Genomic DNA, 17,519 nt, shown 5'->3' with positions numbered 1-17,519 from the left:
AACCTCAGCCGCCTCCGCAAAGCAAGATGTTAAACGCTGCAGAGCTGCTTCTGTGTGGGCAACAAGGGCGGCATCATCAGCAAAGAGCAGTTCACGGACAAGATGGTTTAGGGTCTTAGTGTGGGCCTTCAGTCGCCTTAGATTGAATAGGCTACCATCGGTACGATATCGAATATAAATGCCGTCTTGTTCGTCGAGGTCTGCTGTAGCCCTTTGGAGCATCATGCTGAAGAAGATTGTGAATAAGGTCGGTGCGAGAACGCAACCTTGTTTCACACCATTGGTTATTGGGAAAGGCTCAGAGAGTGCATCACCATACCTGACTTGGCCTTGCTGATCCTCATGTAACAGAATAATCATTTTCAGGAACTTGGGGGGACAACCTAATCGTTCTAAGATCAGCCACAAGCCTTTCCTGCTCACAGTGTCAAAAGCTTTGGTGAGGTCAACGAAAGTTACGTATAACCCCTTATTCTGTTCTCTACACTTTTCTTGCAATTGTCTGAGAACAAATACCATGTCTGTGGTACTTCTATTAGCCCTGAAACCACACTGACTTTCAGGTAGAAGTTCTTCTGCGATGGCAGGTACTAGTCTGTTCAATAGTATTCTTGCAAGAATTTTACCAGCAATGGAGAACAGAGTTATACCACGGTAGTTTGAGCAGTCTGACTTGACACCTTTTTTCTTATACAGAGTGACGATGATTGCGTCACGAAAGTCTGACGGTATTTTGCCTTGTTCCCAACAGCACACAACTAGCTCATGAAATTTAGCGTGAAGTGCTTGGCCTCCATGCTTCCATATTTCAGGTGGGACTCCGTCAACCCCAGCTGCCTTGCCAGTTTTCACCTGCTGTATGGCCTTAAGAGTCTCTCCCATGGTAGGGGCTAAATCCAATTCGTTTTTCACCGGATGTTGCAGAATGTGCTGGATTCCTTCGCCTTGAACTACACGATTAGCACTAAAGAGGGTTTGAAAATGTTCAGACCAGCGATTCAGGATGGAGATTTTATCTGTAAGAAGCGTTTGGCCATCTGCACCAAGTAAGGGGCTTTGAACCTGGAATGTGGGTCCATACACTGCCTTCAGAGCCTCATAGAATCCTCTGTGGTCACCCAAATCTGCACATAGTTGAGTCTTTTCTGCTAGGTTGACCCACCACTTGTTCTGGATGTGTCTAAGTTTCTGTTGGAGTTTGCTACATGCAAGACGAAAGGCTGCTTTTCTTACATGGCAGAGTGGCTGAGCGAGGTGTGCTTGATGAGCAGATCTCTTTTTTGTCAGCAATTCCTGGACCTCCTGGTTGCTATCGTCAAACCAGTCTTTGTTTTTCTTTGAGGAGAACCCAATGGATTCTACGGAGGACTGGAGGATGCTGTTTTTGATATGTTGCCAAAGCGCTTCAGGAGAAGAATCTATAAGTTGGTCTTCAAGCCTAGTTTGAAGGTTAGCCTGAAAGCTGTCCCTCACTGCAGCTATTTGAAGATTATCAGCATTGAGCCTCTTCCTTGGAATGCCGCCCCTCTTAGGTTTGGGCTTGAAGTGGAAATTAAGTTTGCAACGCACAAGGCGGTGGTCTGTTTGGCATTCTGCACTAGGCATCACTCTGGTCTGGCAGACATCACGAATATTTCTCTGGCGCACTAAAACATAATCAATAAGGTGCCAATGTTTAGATCGTGGATGCATCCAGGTTGTCTTCCAGCTGTCTTTCTGCTGGAAGATAGTGTTGGTGATGGTAAGCTGTTGCTCTGCACAGAACTCTAGTAAGAGACGACCGTTATCATTGCAGTTGCCAACACCGTGCTTGCCTAGTACTCCTTTCCAGGCTTCAAAGTTCTTTCCTACTCAGGCGTTGAAGTCACCAAGGATTATGATCTTATCTTCTATAGGAACTTTCTGAGTAAGGTGACGCAGGTCGGAGTAGAATTTTTCTTTTTCTGCAGGGTCAGCTTGCAGAGTTGGAGCATATATGCTGAAAAGAACAACGTGTTGCTTACTGTGTAGTGGAAGACGTAAGGAGATAATACGGTTGGAATGACCTATCGGCAGATTTTCAAGTTTGGAGGCTATGGAGTTCTTAATCATGAAGCCGACTCCAGAAAGATGACTTTCAGTTTTGGGTTTGCCTGACCAGTAGAGTGTATAGCCAGCACCATGTTCTTTGAGGCTACCTTCCTCATGAAGGCGAACTTCACTGAGTGCAGCGATATCGATGTTAAGACGTGACAATTCATGGGCAATTAGCGCAGAACGGCGCTCAGGATGCCCACTGTTCGCTGTATCAAGCATGGTTCTGATGTTCCAACATGCGAGTGTCAATCTGGACACACCTTTGGAGGCAGGTGTATGCCTTTGTCTCTTTGTTTTTAATTGACCGCAATAGAAGATGCCCGTTGGCCGTGGCTAGCCAACCAGGTGGAGGGGGAGATGAGCTTTGGTTAGGCCACCTTTTCTAGGCCTCTCTCCATATGGAGCAAGCAGTGCTGTCCTTGAAAAAGGCTGCTTGGTCATTCAGGATGCTGCCGAACAAGACTGTCATCTCCTGGGTCAGACTTGAGCGACCAATGTCCTGAACCGCCTGCATGCAGGGTTGGGTCTGCGACTTCCAGTGCACCTTATCACCTGCCGTTTCGTCCCTCGCCTGTCGCTGCAGGGCTTTGCAAGTGTGGGTAAACCCTTCGGGCCTGCGCAGTGGATTTATTTTAGGTGAGGCACAGCGTGCGCAGAACTGGCCTCACCCTTTACACCTGAGGTTTATCTGCCAGGGCAGAGCGAGCTTGGACGGTGACAGCAAAGTCCTCAGGTCGTAGGTTTAATTAGAGTATCCTTCTCTTAGATGGATGGCCTTACAGGGCTACACGAGCTCCATCTGCCTACTCTTTCACGGACACCCCCTTGTCGTGGGGAAAGAGCTTGCGTGCCCTTGTGAAGTTGGGAGTTATGCTGGTGGTGGCTTATGCTTCCAGTAGGGTCTCCCATGCCAGTCAGCTCTCAAATGAAGGGTTAGACAAAGTGTGTCCATGGGCAGGATGGGCTCACTAGCCTTCAGGCAACCATCCTAGGAGAAGGACAACTCCAACTTCATAAATGTACTTTGTCATAAAAAGGTGCAGCAGTTTACTGGTTTACCGTTTTCCAGTTCTGTCTTGTTAAGCTGGTACAGAAATTATTTATTTTTTTAATATTGTAGATACAACCCTAAACCTAGATGATGACTTTCATGCTTTGGACCATGTGAACAAATGAAGATGGTGCCTCCAAGCAGATGGGCCAACCTCCTCCAAGCATGAGTTGTGCCACCGCCACTTGGCAGGCACACATGGGACTGTACCATGACTTTATCAATCACTTTATTTCCAGCAAGTGCCAAGAACTCACCCTGAGAATGAAAGCAGCTCTATATGTAGCTAGCCACTACCAGCCTTCAGTGAAATTATATACCTGTTATGTGTTGGGGGCAGATCAGTCTCATCTCACTGGGGAGAAAGCAGTGACAGGCTCTTAGTGGGGGCATTTCCTGATGATTTATAGAAGTCTCCTCATTAAGTGAAAGCCTGGTGGCCATTCTATGGGAGTCAAGTGCAGTATAAATAGGAAACTTCAACCCACCATGGGTAAAGGCATTGCTCTTCATTCTTCATGCTTCTTCTCATTCTGTATTTTGCAGAGGCGCAGAGATTTTCTCCAGTGGATGCTTGACTCCTGTGACTCAGCTGACTCCCCAGCAGCTGGGTGTTTTGATGTGATCAGTCCATCTGCTGCTTCCAGACAGAACAAGGTGCCTCTTGCTGGCAGGATCCCATCTGAAAAGGTTCAGAAGACGCTAACAGAGGATGAAATAGCAGGCCAGGCTTTCCTGTTCCTGATTGCTGGGTATGAGACCACCACTAGCACACTGTCCTTTGCTACGTACTTACTTGCCACCAACCCAGAGTGCCAGGAGAAGGTTCTTCGGGAGGTTGATGAGTTCTCAGCAAAACATGTGAGTACGATGTGGTGGTGTGGAGCTCCATGCAGGGAGCAAGACAATGTGAACGTTGTCATGCCACTGTGGCACATGCATGGCCCCTATTTGTCTCAGTTAAATATGCATATATTAACATTTTATGAAAAAAAAATCTAAATGTACATATATTATCTAGGGTTTTTTGGAAACTTAAATAGTGTCACTTTACAGCAATTGAAGAGATGGCCCAGAAATTTTATTTTATAGTGAAAACTTAATATTTACACTATTGAAATTAATCAGCTGTTTTCAGACTCCAAAACTGCATGTTTCTATATCTTTTTCCTCTTGTCCAGATACTTTTATTGGTTTTGTGGTCAATTTTGTTTACCAGTCTTTTTAAGGACATAAAAGTCTTTCTTACAAACCGTAAAACTGCAGAGTTTTGTTTTATATGTTCATACTATTTTTTTCCTTCAGCAGCAGAATATATGTGTGTGCTATAAAAGAAAAAAAAAATCACAATATCTAATTCCCTTATGTTATATTCACATTACTTCCCCTTCACTATCTGTATTTACTAAGGGCATTTATGTTTCCTAGATAACTGTTGAAAATATTTGGTATATCTGGCAGACCATGCGGCAGGCATTCTCCCACCCTACACTTTGCGCAAGTTGTTAGTTATGCGAATTCAGATCAAGGGTCTTTTTCTATTCATGATGCTTTTATAATGGATCATGAAGCTGACAGGAGTAAAATGACACCAGGCATGGCTGTCTTGCAGGATTTTAGCTGCTGGTTTGCATACTGAAAGCCTTTACTATACATTTTTGGAAGTTTCATACTTTTTGTGCATTCCATCCTCTGTGTTGTACTTACAGAACAAGAAAAGAGTTGTATAATTTGCTGCTTTGCTGGTAATAGAAAATTCTCAACTATGCAACGTGCCCATGCAAAAGCTAACGCTTCCTTCCTCCTGCTTGTGCAAACATAAACCCTAGGATTTGTGTACACAGAAAATGTCTTATTTTGTCTTGCATGATGAGGTTCTGGGCATGGTGGTTCTCTGGATAAGATTGATTTTGCTCTGAGGGTGCAAATGAATGACAGCAGTAGAGGTTAGGACTGTTCAGTCTGATCCATAGAGCTTTTATTGGTGCATACTTCATACCTCTGGTGTGAATTAACTTGACACAATGAAACTGTTCATGCATTATGTTCTAACCTGTAGCGCCTGGGTTATCTGCTTAGGTTATTAGCTCTACAACACTCCAGCTGGAGCACATTTACTTACTTAATTCAAGTACGTCAGGCCTAATTATGCCTTTGTATCTGGGTAGTTCAACTGACTTTCTTAAGGCCTGCAAAGATGTGAAGGTGCGACTTGGCCTGCAATATGTGCAGTTTACTGGTCAACACTGATGGCAGAGTTGCACATGGAAATCCCTGCTATGCAGCCCCAAGGAAAATACAGTTCATCTACTCGCCAGATTCTGGAAACTGCCAGCCTAAGAAACCAAAGTGAAATTGCTGGGAGAGGTATCCAATATGATAGGTACGTGATGCATTCGTATGTGTCTGTAGATGGGGATATGAATTCATAAACTTTTCCATGTAAGTGCATAGAAAGCTGACTGCAAGCAGTTGTTAGCTGGACAACTGCTTGCAGGCATTTAACATAGGAAGACCATGTATACGGCTGTGTCTATGTTAACAAACAACGTGCTCCTGCAGACACATATTTTCTATCTAGTTACTGGGTGCAGACTATACACACCTTAGGGGTTAGGGTTTATTTTGGATTAGTTTGAGTTTGGCACTGTGTACCAAATTGCCCCTAGCAGTTGGGCCAATATTCTGGTTTAGTTTCTGTTAAAGGAGCTCTTGAAGTGCAGTTGACAACTGCAGTGTGAACCAGTGCAAGACTCTTACATGCGAGTGCACTCGTGATCTAGAGTACTAAATGGAGCCTATGTTGTATATAGTCTGTCTGAGCTATCACTCACTGTTAGTAGCATTGCTATAACAATCTGATTCAGACTTGTGATGCTTGACTGTCTTGGTTTTCTAACAGGAATATTTTGGTAATGATTTCAGCTTCTGCAATATCTGGGAGGGGTTGTAGAGCTGGGGACTCTTGTGGCAGAGAAACTAAAACTTGGTGTAGGGAGACTGCACTCAAATGAAATGATTTTTTCAAGTCAGCACTGTACATAATCTGTGCGATGCCTCAACCGAAACTGGTGGCGTCATCTGAAACCATGCTGTCCCGTGTCATATATTCATTGGAAATACCATTTAAATCACTTCCCCATACTTTACAAGTTTTCAGGTTTAGCTTTAGATTATGCATATATGGCTGTATGGCCATAGAGAAGAGGGAGAGAAATATAATTATTCATCTGCTGTCCTTCATACCAGGGAATTCATAGCTCTAATCTGTGCAGACCCATTCTTCATAAGATTTCCTATTATAAACAGCTCATGATCTGAGTGGAGATAATGCACTACTCAAGGAGCCCATCCCAGAATAAGGAAAAAGGTGCAGCGGTTCAGTCCCCTTAGTGACTGTAATTAACCACTTTCAGCCTAGAAAATAAGATCTATGGGAATGGTTTGCAAGTTATGGGAGCAGAAGCTATTTTAAAACTGGGTATATACAGATGCTCTGTTCAGTTGTCATGCAAGGGAGAGGAAGGGAGGGGGCATAGCAGCTACAGACTCACAGTTAGTTATAAAGTCAGTTGATAAGAAATTCAATTAGGTTATTGCTTGTACTCAACGCATCAGCTTTGCTCCTATCAAGGTGGTTCGTCATTTTCAGAAAGGAAGGGCTTTAGAAGGCCAAAACGTTTAGAATGGTACAGTTAGGTTGTTATGACAGGGGGCGGAAGACTGCTTTGGTTTGCAGATATACAACTGTTAAACACAGTACCCTCTTCAACCAAATTTATACTCAGGTAACTATAACTACAAAATGCTCTCCACCGTGTCCCCCTTCCTTCCTCCAACCATTTTAGCTGTCTCATGCAACATTTTTTATTGCCTTGATCTGTGGTGTAGAGCTGTGGTCTGATTTTACAACAGCTGCTATGTATCATCCCAGAGATGGCTGTACTTTGGTGGTGGACAGAGTGATATATACACTCATTTACTAAAGTTTATAAGGACATGTGAGAGCCATCTGAGAAAAGATGCTATAAAGGACAGGCACAGTTCCAGGGTTTTTGGCACACCAGTTAAAACTCCAAAGCACAGTGACCTTGTGATAGCCAATAAGGACAGCAAGGTTGGTCCATCTGGGTGTACAGAAGGATTTTGGTGGCTCTGGGTATTGTACTTAAGGATACCCCAGAATTTGCTTTGATCTTCCTCTGTCTTGCTTGCACAGTAGGTGCCTTAGCAGAATGGGACAACAAAAATGGGAAGGAAACAGCCAAGGCACTGGTGTGATAGAGATCTCTGTGCTAGCTTGGCCCAAGCTGCTGCAGTGCCTTGCAGAAATGCAAGGTTAGTGCCGAACGTGGTCTAGCCCCTGTGCTGTGCAAGGAGTTGGAAGCCCAGAGGAGAGGCACGTCTGACTGACCATGTTGTACTGCTGTGTTGTGTCCAGTCAAGTTTGTCTTAGAGCTGTCTTGGGAGGCCTCTCTACCTCTCTCCACCTCTCTGAATACACTGTAGAGATGGTACTTGCAGGCAGTTGTCCTTAGAGAACAGGGCCTGAAGCTAGTAATGGATTTGTCATCTCTTTGCTTTGTTTGTTTGTTTTCTTACCTCAGGACTTTCCTCATCTGTTCACTAAAGGACTTTTTAGGTCTTCTCTTGTCTGATGTGTGGAGGCTTGATGATGTCTTTTTCCCTGAAAGTGAGCTGAGGCATCTGGTCCATTTCAAACTCTACACACTGCATCTTCCCATTATACCTGTGAATTCCTGTGTCTGTTCCAACTGCATTGGGAAAGTCAAGTTTGAACATAATTCCTCTAACAAATAAATTGAAATTAAAAATGTAGAGACACTGTACCTCTTTGTGAATCCCTTGGGGGTGTAGTATGTGCCCCGTGAAGGGCCATCCGCTGAAAACGAGATGCACCTATTTGCTGGATATGCAGCCTGATTTGATACCATGAAGAAAAAATACCATGAAGACAAGATGAAAAGACAGTTAAATGTGAGCTAGTGGGGGCAGGACAACTACATCTGTGTGTACATAAGGGCGTATTACATTTTGCAGAGACCACAGATCTGTTTCCAGGACAGCAGAGAGGGGTCAGATCTTCAGAAGGTTGTAAACTGGCACGTGTTTGGTATTAGTACAGGTTTGATGATATGTATCAGTGGAGAAGCTAGCCGGGTATATACAAGTAAAAGAGGGTGGGGAGGGAGAGAAGGTTGCTATTTCAAGACCAAATTATTTTCATGGCATTTGTGGCTAACCTCCCCTAAACTGCTAGAGGTTATATAGTTGTGAAAGAGATGTTTTATCTGCATTAACCAAGTGACAAGCCATACGCCCGTGGTCTTTGCCCTTTCCATTTCAGTAAAAAACGATCCCTGTATGACATTTTTAAAGAGCCTTTCAGAAGACATGCATTTATGAACAGTTTTTGCACTTGTGACTGATTATTTTGTTGAAAAGCGAGTAGACTTTTATTTGTGTGCATGTGTGCTTAGCAAAAGCATAGCAAGTGTGCAGCATACATTCATTCTGAGTAGACGGACACTTGATTCTGAATGGCACTTCACTCTGAGCTGCTCTATGTGTTTTCTCCTAAGCCACAGTGCTTAAGGCATGCAAAGTCGCTGCATCTTCAACACTGGGGATTCCCATAATAGGAAGCCTCTCTTTCCTCCCTCTCCCTATTTGAATATTTTAATGTCTTCCTCCTCTCAAGCCTGAGTCATTCACAATTATAAATTCTATTTTGTTGTTGTTTTATGGGACTGCACAATTTTAGACAGGAAGAGCAGAGGCACAAAATAGATTGCAAAAACATAAATGATCAAGTTAACTTCTCATAAGAAGTTATTTGTTGCCCTTAGGTGAAACATGGGAAGTGTTGCAAAGTAAACAGATCAGGTAATTTTCTTGAGAGAGGGAACACAAGTATGTTTTGGGGCAGCAAAGGAGGGCATCAGAGTATAAGAATGAACTTCTCTGTCTCGTGTAATACAAAAATGCATACTTGAAGGTGCTGACTGTAGAGACATCTGGAGCCAGAAACACCCTGAATTCTAATTGCAGCTTCAGGAATAATTTACTGCCCTTTCTCCCTAATAGACAATCATGTCTTGCATTAGCAAATGGGAAGACTTGGTTCTTACAAGTTTTGGGTTTTAGCTCATAATTACATAAACCTCTCATTACTTAACGCACCACAAGGAAAAGTTGATTAAAGGCCTAGTGCTAGTTACAGAACCTGAGATGCACTGCTGCACTGATATGTAAGGCTGCAAGGGCTTCACGCTAGCCAGAAGAGATCTGGTGAAGGACAGAGTAGCAGTTCTCTCATTATGGTTGCTCGTGCCTAGGAATACTTTCAGAACGCCTGACAAAGGTGCAGGAAAGCACAGGGGTCAGGACTAGTAAATAAATAGGTGAAAGGGGAGCCACTACTGTAAAACATCCAGTAGAAGCTGCAAGACCAAGCGGGTTTTCCATTCTGCTTTTAGAATGCCATGTACAGCCCTTATTTATCACCGCTTGATACGATACTCAGTAACATTAGTGTGGAGGGGTATGAAGAGCAGTATAAGACCCAGCATGTGTCTACTCCATCAAATTTTCCTACCCACACAATGCACACAACTATTCAGTGCCAACATTTTCACCACTGGACAGAGACTTTAATAGAAATCTTCTGTTCTCATAAATACTTTTCTGTTACTCTAAGGCCCAGGAATATTTTCAGTATGTCTAATTGAAAACATTGACCAGACTATTTTTCAACTGTATTCTTTCACGGCAATAATATTGAACGATGCCAGCCTAAAGTATTTTCAATCCATAGTTTCATTTATGAAAACGTACAGTTTAATTCCATTTTAACTGCTGTGTTTGGTCATTTGTGAATGGGCCAGGTTGATCTGTACTGATACATAAGCTCCTCCTTTATGATTTGTGACCTTGGCGCTGTAATTTGTCAGACGTATGTGGTGGCAGTTGCTCATCTGGGGTAACTTGGCACTCGATCATTGACTTGAGTAGAGTCATACTATTTTGAACTGGCTTGTGATTCTGTTCTTTGCACTGAAGAGCTCCTGCACTAATATCTCTTCAGTCTAATAGAGATATCTTACTGTAAAAAGATTTTGCCAGTTCAAAGTTTTCCCTTCCTATGAAATTCCCAGAGACCAGTGAGAGGTAGGACCATTTTTATGGCATCTCTGTACCTGATTGAGTACTTCAGACTTTTAAGCTGTTTATGCAGAGAATCTCCTTGACAGCACAGACTACAAAAATGAGAGGTGAAAGTCAGAGACATGGCAATGTCAGGGAATTACCACAACAATTTGCCTGAGTTTCATGCCGTATCTCAAGGCACTATGCTCTCAGAAGCTTGCAACTTCAGAGACTAAGCTTCACTAAGCAAATACTGCTGATGGTGGAGGCTTGCATTTATCAAGGGAGACTGAATTGTAAATAGTTTGCAGAAAAAGTCCACAGGAGAGAGCTGCTGTTACACATACATATGCACACATGCGCAAAACATACAAAACCAGTAAGCACAACCACTGTTGTATGGTGTTGCCGTTTATTCTGTTGAAGGAAATTAACTTCTTTGACTTATTTTCTTAAGAAGGTGTTGGAGAGCTTCACATCATTCACAAGTTTCAACTGTTAGCAGTCAGTTTTGTTAACAAAAAGATGCTTTTTAAACATGTAGAGGCTAAATGCCGTTTGGTTTAATTTCTGCAGTTCTTCATACAATTGCTCGGTGTCTGAAATCAGTTACTTACCTTTGTCTCGTGGTGATCCTGTACATACAGGTTAAAGATTGCTGAATTAGGATAAGACAATAAATCCTTCCTTGCATTTCCTCCCTTCTATTAGTATCTACTTAGAATCTACTGATTGGAATGCAGGTGATCGGAATGCAGGTTTTGGACTCATGAGACCCAAAGTCACTTTTCTTGGGAAGAAATTATTTAGGTTCCAAACTCTTCCTACTTTCAACCACTGAAGGAACTCTGAGACTCAGGGCTTTGGTCTCTTTACTGAATTGTGTCTCTGCTGCAAAAGAAGAGGTAGCCTGAGAAAGCTCTTGAGCTCAAGGCCTCCTCGTGTTCACCCGCTTTGCCACAAGCCTGTTCCTGGATTCAAAGACTGAGGGGAAACACCCAGGGGAAAAGCTTAGGCTCAGTTTGCTCACTGTACAAACTTTAGCAGGTATCTCTTTGCATGGGTTGCCTTCTGTCCCAGGCACCCTCAGGCACCAGCCAGAGTTGTTCTGAAGGGCTTTCTGGGAGATTGCCGTTGCTTGCTCTTGTCTTACAGAAGCTGTGGTTTGTAATCAGCCACAGTCATCCTTTAGCAGAAGCATTGGCAAGCAGGAAGAGTGTGAACAGCCATGAGCCACATAAGGGCAATTCTTTTTGCTTACCATGTATCTGCAGTTCTTATGCCATATCTACAAGTGACTGCTCTCTACAGGTACCTCTGAAAAAGATAAGTACTTCCTGGAGAGTCAGGTTATTTATAATACAGAAAGTTGAGTTGATCAGCTGGTAAGTGCAGGGTATCTCTTAGGAATGTTTTATCTTTGCTTTTTTGAAAGTCTACTGTTAGCTTAGATGGACAAAATAAATGTTTTAAATCCCAGTGTGATCTTGGCATTGTCCCCTTCCTTGATTTTTTTCCAAGAACCCTACCAAAGACAACGTGGGTATGAAAAAAAACTTACTTCTTTCCAGGAGAAATGCTTTCAACAGTTGAAAACTGGTGATTCTATGTGGCCTGGAATGAGGTGTTGCTGAAATGATTAATGTGCCCATATTTCAAGGAACTTTCTGTTGTTGTTGACATTGCAGGGTTCATTTACCACTCTTCACTAAAATAGGGGGGAAAAAAGAAAAATACTTCTATTTTTCCATTTGTTTGGTTCAAGCTTATCAGTCTCTTGCTCATGAAGACTAATTTATCTTGTGCTTGCAATGTCATATGTTGCTCAGTGACTCTGCCTTATTGCTATTCTTGAGCAAAACTGAGTCTTAGGTAATGTATGCTAGACAGATACTCATTTTCACCCCTGAATTTTCCTGGTATTTTGCCATCCTCATAGTAATTGACCCAACTATCACTGCTGCAGGGTTCATGTTAAAGAATATTTTTTTCTAATGACATGGAACATTTAATGGTGAAGATGTTAATAATACAGTACTTTAAATATGATTAAGCAGGTTTTTTTTCTTTTTTCAAGAGAAAGTAAAAGGAAGAATGTGTTTTCCCTGTCTTTTTATTCCTTCCCCTCTTCCATCTGAGGTTTTTATGGAGGAAAGAGCATTATTTGCTTTTAATGTAAGGAAAAATATCACTGCTGAGGAAGAAACTGGTTGTAGTTTTCTTCAGGATTTGTATCTCAGCATCTCCTCTGTACTACTCTGGAAATTATATGCAATCAATGTGCTTCCCCACGGAACAGAAAAAAAACAAATACATACAAATATCAATGATTAATCAGTGCTAACTGCCAGCATCAGTGTCAGCTTTTTATCCACAGGGAACATTTCTGCAGGTTCTAGGTAGACTTGGTAAAACAGTTTTGGCACTGGGAAGTCCAGCCTTGCAGAAATGAGTAAATAGATAATCTCAAACTACAGTAAATAGTACCATCCCCCTCCACAGCTTTGCAAGGGACATACTGTCACCAGTCTAGCCAGGGATGTTGAATATAGCAGGAAGAGAGGTGCACATGGCACAATTTATCAGGAACAGGGATTCCCTTTATGGGTTTAAGTGCCTGATCTTTGGATGGCAGTCTGTCTAGTATCCAGAAATTTCTTTTGTGTGAAGTAGAGGTCAAGTCCAGAAAGGTATTATACTTACATATATATTGGGTTTTTTTCATGGAAATCAGGCACGACAAAGTTTTCCATAAGGTATGTGCTGCTGAATTGTAAATACCTAGTAATGAAGGGGAGGACAGCCAACCATAAGTACAACCTCAGATGCAAGAAATTAGAGAAACCAAACCATCTGGCCCTGAAAGACCTTACAAATGAGAAAGGGTGGCCTTGGACAACTGTGTCAGGACCTTACACTATGGCTTAGTGTTAACACCAGTAACATTCATCAGACAGAAACTTGTCTCCTGGGGAATATTAAACACTAAACTAAACGAATAAACATTTTCAAGATCTTTGTTAGCATCCGTTTGGAATGAGATCCCTTCATGTCACCAGACTGACAGACAGATTCTTCAGGGAATGAAAATGCTGGTCCAGCCCTGACGTCCTCATCCACTGTGTGGATATCCACTGATACGTCTACTTCTGAGATGCCTTCAAGACTCAGGGATAATATTTTGCTTTAATAGTACTTTCCCTAGTCAGGACAATAGCAGCTCTTAAGGTGTGTGAAAACATCTCAAGTATCGCCTTCTTGGTACAGACTTTTCACAGGCAGAAGAAGAGAAGAAGTATTGGGGAACAGCTCATAAAACAAAAGCAAGTAATAAATTTGCGTGCATGTGCATACGTCTGCATATGAGAGAGAGGAGGAGGCAGAGAATGAATCATGGCTGAAGAAAAGAAGGTCTTTCATCTGAAAGTTCAACACAGATTCCTGAATTGCACATATTATATGCATAAGGTGCAAAATCTGAGCTGAGGAGAACACATGACTAATTTGTTAAGAGACAGCAAATCCCCACCAGCAACCAAGAAGAAATTAAACCTGTATTCATCATATTCATAGCTTAAAAATTATCTTAGCTTGTATGAATGTGAGGTCAAAATGGAATTTTTCCTCCAGCTATGTACATAAATTTGGTAGCATTAATAGGAAGTAACCAGTCCATTTATTTGTCAATAAGCATTCAAAGTGAAGGCTGAATGAGCCTGTGGCAGAAGGAATGGAAACTAGTTTGCATTTCATGATTATGTAAAGCAGTTCTTGGTAGAATGAACTTCTTGTGACCTCTTCTCCCCCCCCCCCCCCCCTTTTTTTTTTCTTTTCCCTTCTCTACCACCCTGGCAGAACATACGTATTTCAATAATTTCCATTTCTAACAATGTGTTTGTGTTTTACTTTTAATCAGTGTGAGATGCTTTTGCGTTGTTTGTCCTGCTTTATTTTATGCTTCCGTTTTTTTGTGGAAAGAAAGAAAAAGTGGTATTTCTGGGATTTCTGGAGCACTTGCTCTAGAAATGTAGTGGTCTTCCAGTGATGTGAATGAGTATTTCCTTACTTAACCATGTAGCAAGACTGGTGCAGAGGGAGTAGTCAGGAAAACGCAAAGAAAAGTAGGAAATGCATGCTACTTGAGGACTGTTCCATGTCACACCAGTTCATACATTTTACTGTCTTGGAGAACTGGTTGATACCAATTTGTCACTAGTATTGCCAACTCATTTGATGTCTGGGTTTCAAAAGACACTGTGGATCTTTTCCAAAATCAAACCTTTTAAAGCAACCTTAAAGCAAACTTGTACCTCAGTGTAACTACCCACACTCAGTGTAACTACCCACACTTTGAATGTTTTGGTCAGTGTCCCAAAATGGGAAGCAGAATTTCACTGCTGTGGCAGCTGCTGAGATAGGCATTTGGGGCCTCAATCAGGGGAGTCTGAGAACTTTTATCCACTATAAATGCCAGGAGCTTTCATGGATGTGACTATTGGTTTCTAGCCAGCACTGAGTGGATAAATAGGTGCCTGGACAGGTGAAGACTCATTTAATAATTGGTACCAAATTCTACAGTGTCCTTAGTCAGGTCTCAGATGTAATGAGACTGAAAACTCAGTTACTTTCTCAGACCTAGGAATTATCGTTCCTGGCTACCACTGAGGCATAGCGCATTAGGGCACATTATGCAAGCAGAAGCATTCATCCTTTCGTACTGTTGGCTCAGTATTTTGCACCTGTATGAAATCTGTGCTTTTGGAATTAAAAAAAAAATAAAAGTTGATATTAGTATTTTTTATGTAAAACATTTTGGTTTTAAATGTGTCTTAAAAAATGAGTTTCAGGAAAGTTTCTGTTAATAAGTGGGAGAAAACAGATGCAGAATGTTTTTTTCTGTTTTGTGCTTTTTTAAAGGTTAACACGCCCTCAGGTCAAAAGAAGGAATGTGTTAAAATGTTTGACCTTCTTGTGCAATAGGTATTTTGAATAAACTTTAGTATCTTTCTCAGTATTCCTAGTTACACTTCAAATCTAAAGGAAAAATGGAGAAGAAGTGAAACAGTTCTGAACATCAGGCAATTATCTGCAGCCCCTTGCTGCTGTTGTAGATTTAAATGAAGGAACAAGGAAGTAACAAGATGTCAGAGAGCCATTGTATTGTGAGCTGGAACAAAACACTTTTAAGAGCTCTTGCTTTTTGGAATTTTTTTCAAGATGCATCAAGTTTATATGCAGTCAGGATGTGATATGAAGATTTTGCGCAGTCAGGAATGAAGATTTAATAGCCTGATAAGTAGAAAACCTTACAGATAATTTCAAGGTGTTAATCTAACCTTGCTGTGCCTTTAATCTTTTGGCATTCTGGAGAATGTAAAAAAACAAACGCTGACTGTTTTAATATCATAGAGTAGTCATGGAGAAAAAATTTCCTCCAGCAGAGAGGCCTTTAAATAAATTATTACTTTTTTTTTTTCCATGATGGCAAAAAATAACTGTAAGATGGATTTAAAGGGAAGTGAATTTACTAAATGCCCTGCATCTTTCTCTCTTGCTAATTAGTAACAGTCAAACGCTCTTGTTCTGTAGACAGTGACTACAAAGAAAAGGATAAAGAACTTGGGAAAGACTCTAGAGCTGAAATAATTAGGCAATTTATCATTTAGGGTAATTGGACTTGTGCAAAGCAGCATTATTTACCACAGGTTTCCATTTATTCTAACTGGGTGTGAAAAATACAGCTGCATTGATTGGGAAATGCTCTCAGTGTTTTTTCCAATATGCATTGTGCCAGGGACGTTCAGTTCAAAGTGTGGTGTTCCTCCCAGTGATTTCTTTTCCCTCCGTGATCTTCAGAAGAAGCCTTCAGCTTCTAAAACCTCAAACCAAAATTACATTAAAGTGCCCAATATGGGGTCAGAAATGGGAGGAAAAGAGAGAGGGGTTTCCACTGGGGAATTTTCACTTAACAAATGAAAGCCTTTGCTTTGTTTCAAAGGAAAAATTGCCAAGTGGAGGCACATCTTAATCACATCAGTAGCCAGCCGAGATGTTTATGCTAATTTCCAAAGGTATGTAAGTATAGGAATCAGGGGGTCCAAAACTCCTGCTTCTGTGATGTGAAAAGCAGAAGCATTTAAGCACCACCAGCAGATAGCTCTGATGTTGTTTCACTGTAAGGGGAGAGAGAGAGAGTAGTCACAAGGGGTTTACTTGAATTTCAGTTCACAGTTTGCTGGGAGTGTGAATACCCTTTTACCCAGAGGTGAGTTTTCACACCATTTTTCCAAGGAGGAGAGCCCAGCTACCCCTTTGTGGTTGGTCAGATTATGTCACTCCCCCAGCTTTGTGCTGTTGCTCTCCACTCTTGAAGATTACATCTTCACAAGCAGCTTTGCTTGTGATGGACACTCTGGAAAGTCTCAAACTCCCTGGATTTCACCACCAAAGCCCCTGGTACGTGGTGACCCCATGGCTGACTTTCTGCCAGACTCCAGGGGTGGCCTGGGGTGTCAAATCCCACTCCAGCATATGTGGCTTTGCACTGCAGGTACTCTGTGGTGCTGGTCCCTCAGTGCTCAGGTACATGTCCCTGGGCTTTGGGGTGATGAAATCAAGTAGTGGGAGAAATTGTTATTGAAAAGCAATCTTGCTCTACCTGCTGGGTAGGAACCAGCCAGAGGAGATCCCTGCTGGGAGGAGAAGAGAGGGGGGAATAAGGTGATGTTTAAAGGCATTTTACTCCCTGCCTGTGGGTAATTCACAAATATGCACTGCTGGGCTGTCATAAGTGGGTGCTGCAAAAGTGCTTTTAAGTTGCACAGCTTGACACCAGTTGCATGCTTGTCTTCAGCTGGTGTCACAGATTGTGGGTTTTTCCCCCAGTGGTTTGTTATTTTAAAACATTTGTATGTGTTTGGTACCTTCTTTATAAGAAAGTCATGACTACCAGCAATTTTCCATGGAGATACAAGGAGCAAGAAGTAGTAGGTTGTTACCTTAAATACTGCCTGTAGTTTGAGCAAGCTCAATGTGAGATAAAATGCACAATTTGGATGCAGACTGGGAGTGCTTGGTCCCTCGCCAAAGGAATGTGCAAGCTCCAGTACTGAAAGGCATACCTCTGCGGATGTGGCCACTGAGAAAGAGTCCAACATTTGTCAGTTTTTGTGCCATATCATAATTTGCTGGCTGTTTACATTGATTACCTGGGACAGAGCAG

General features: G+C 42.1%; 1 protein-coding gene across 8 annotated transcripts in view; it reads left to right on the top strand.

The window, feature by feature from the left end:
* Positions 1-17,519, top strand: part of TBXAS1 (thromboxane A synthase 1) — a 244,067-nt gene that overhangs the window by 174,206 nt on the left and 52,342 nt on the right. For 7 of the 8 annotated variants that reach the window (XM_061371924.1, XM_061371923.1, XM_061371926.1 and 4 more), the window contains one exon: positions 3,674-3,988. The exons of the other annotated variant lie outside the window; for it this stretch is intronic. In XM_061371924.1, the coding sequence (XP_061227908.1) occupies positions 3,674-3,988 (315 nt within the window). The remainder of the gene's footprint in view (positions 1-3,673; positions 3,989-17,519) is intronic. 8 annotated transcript variants of the gene reach the window in all.

The sequence above is a fragment of the Neopsephotus bourkii genome, unplaced genomic scaffold (assembly GCF_033783945.1).
Source record: "Neopsephotus bourkii isolate Nb327-2 ecotype Australia unplaced genomic scaffold, CSIRO-AGI_Nbou_v1 NB_1589, whole genome shotgun sequence".
Taxonomy (NCBI): Eukaryota; Metazoa; Chordata; class Aves; order Psittaciformes; family Psittacidae; genus Neopsephotus; species Neopsephotus bourkii.
This window is presented reverse-complemented; position numbering and strand designations above follow the sequence as displayed.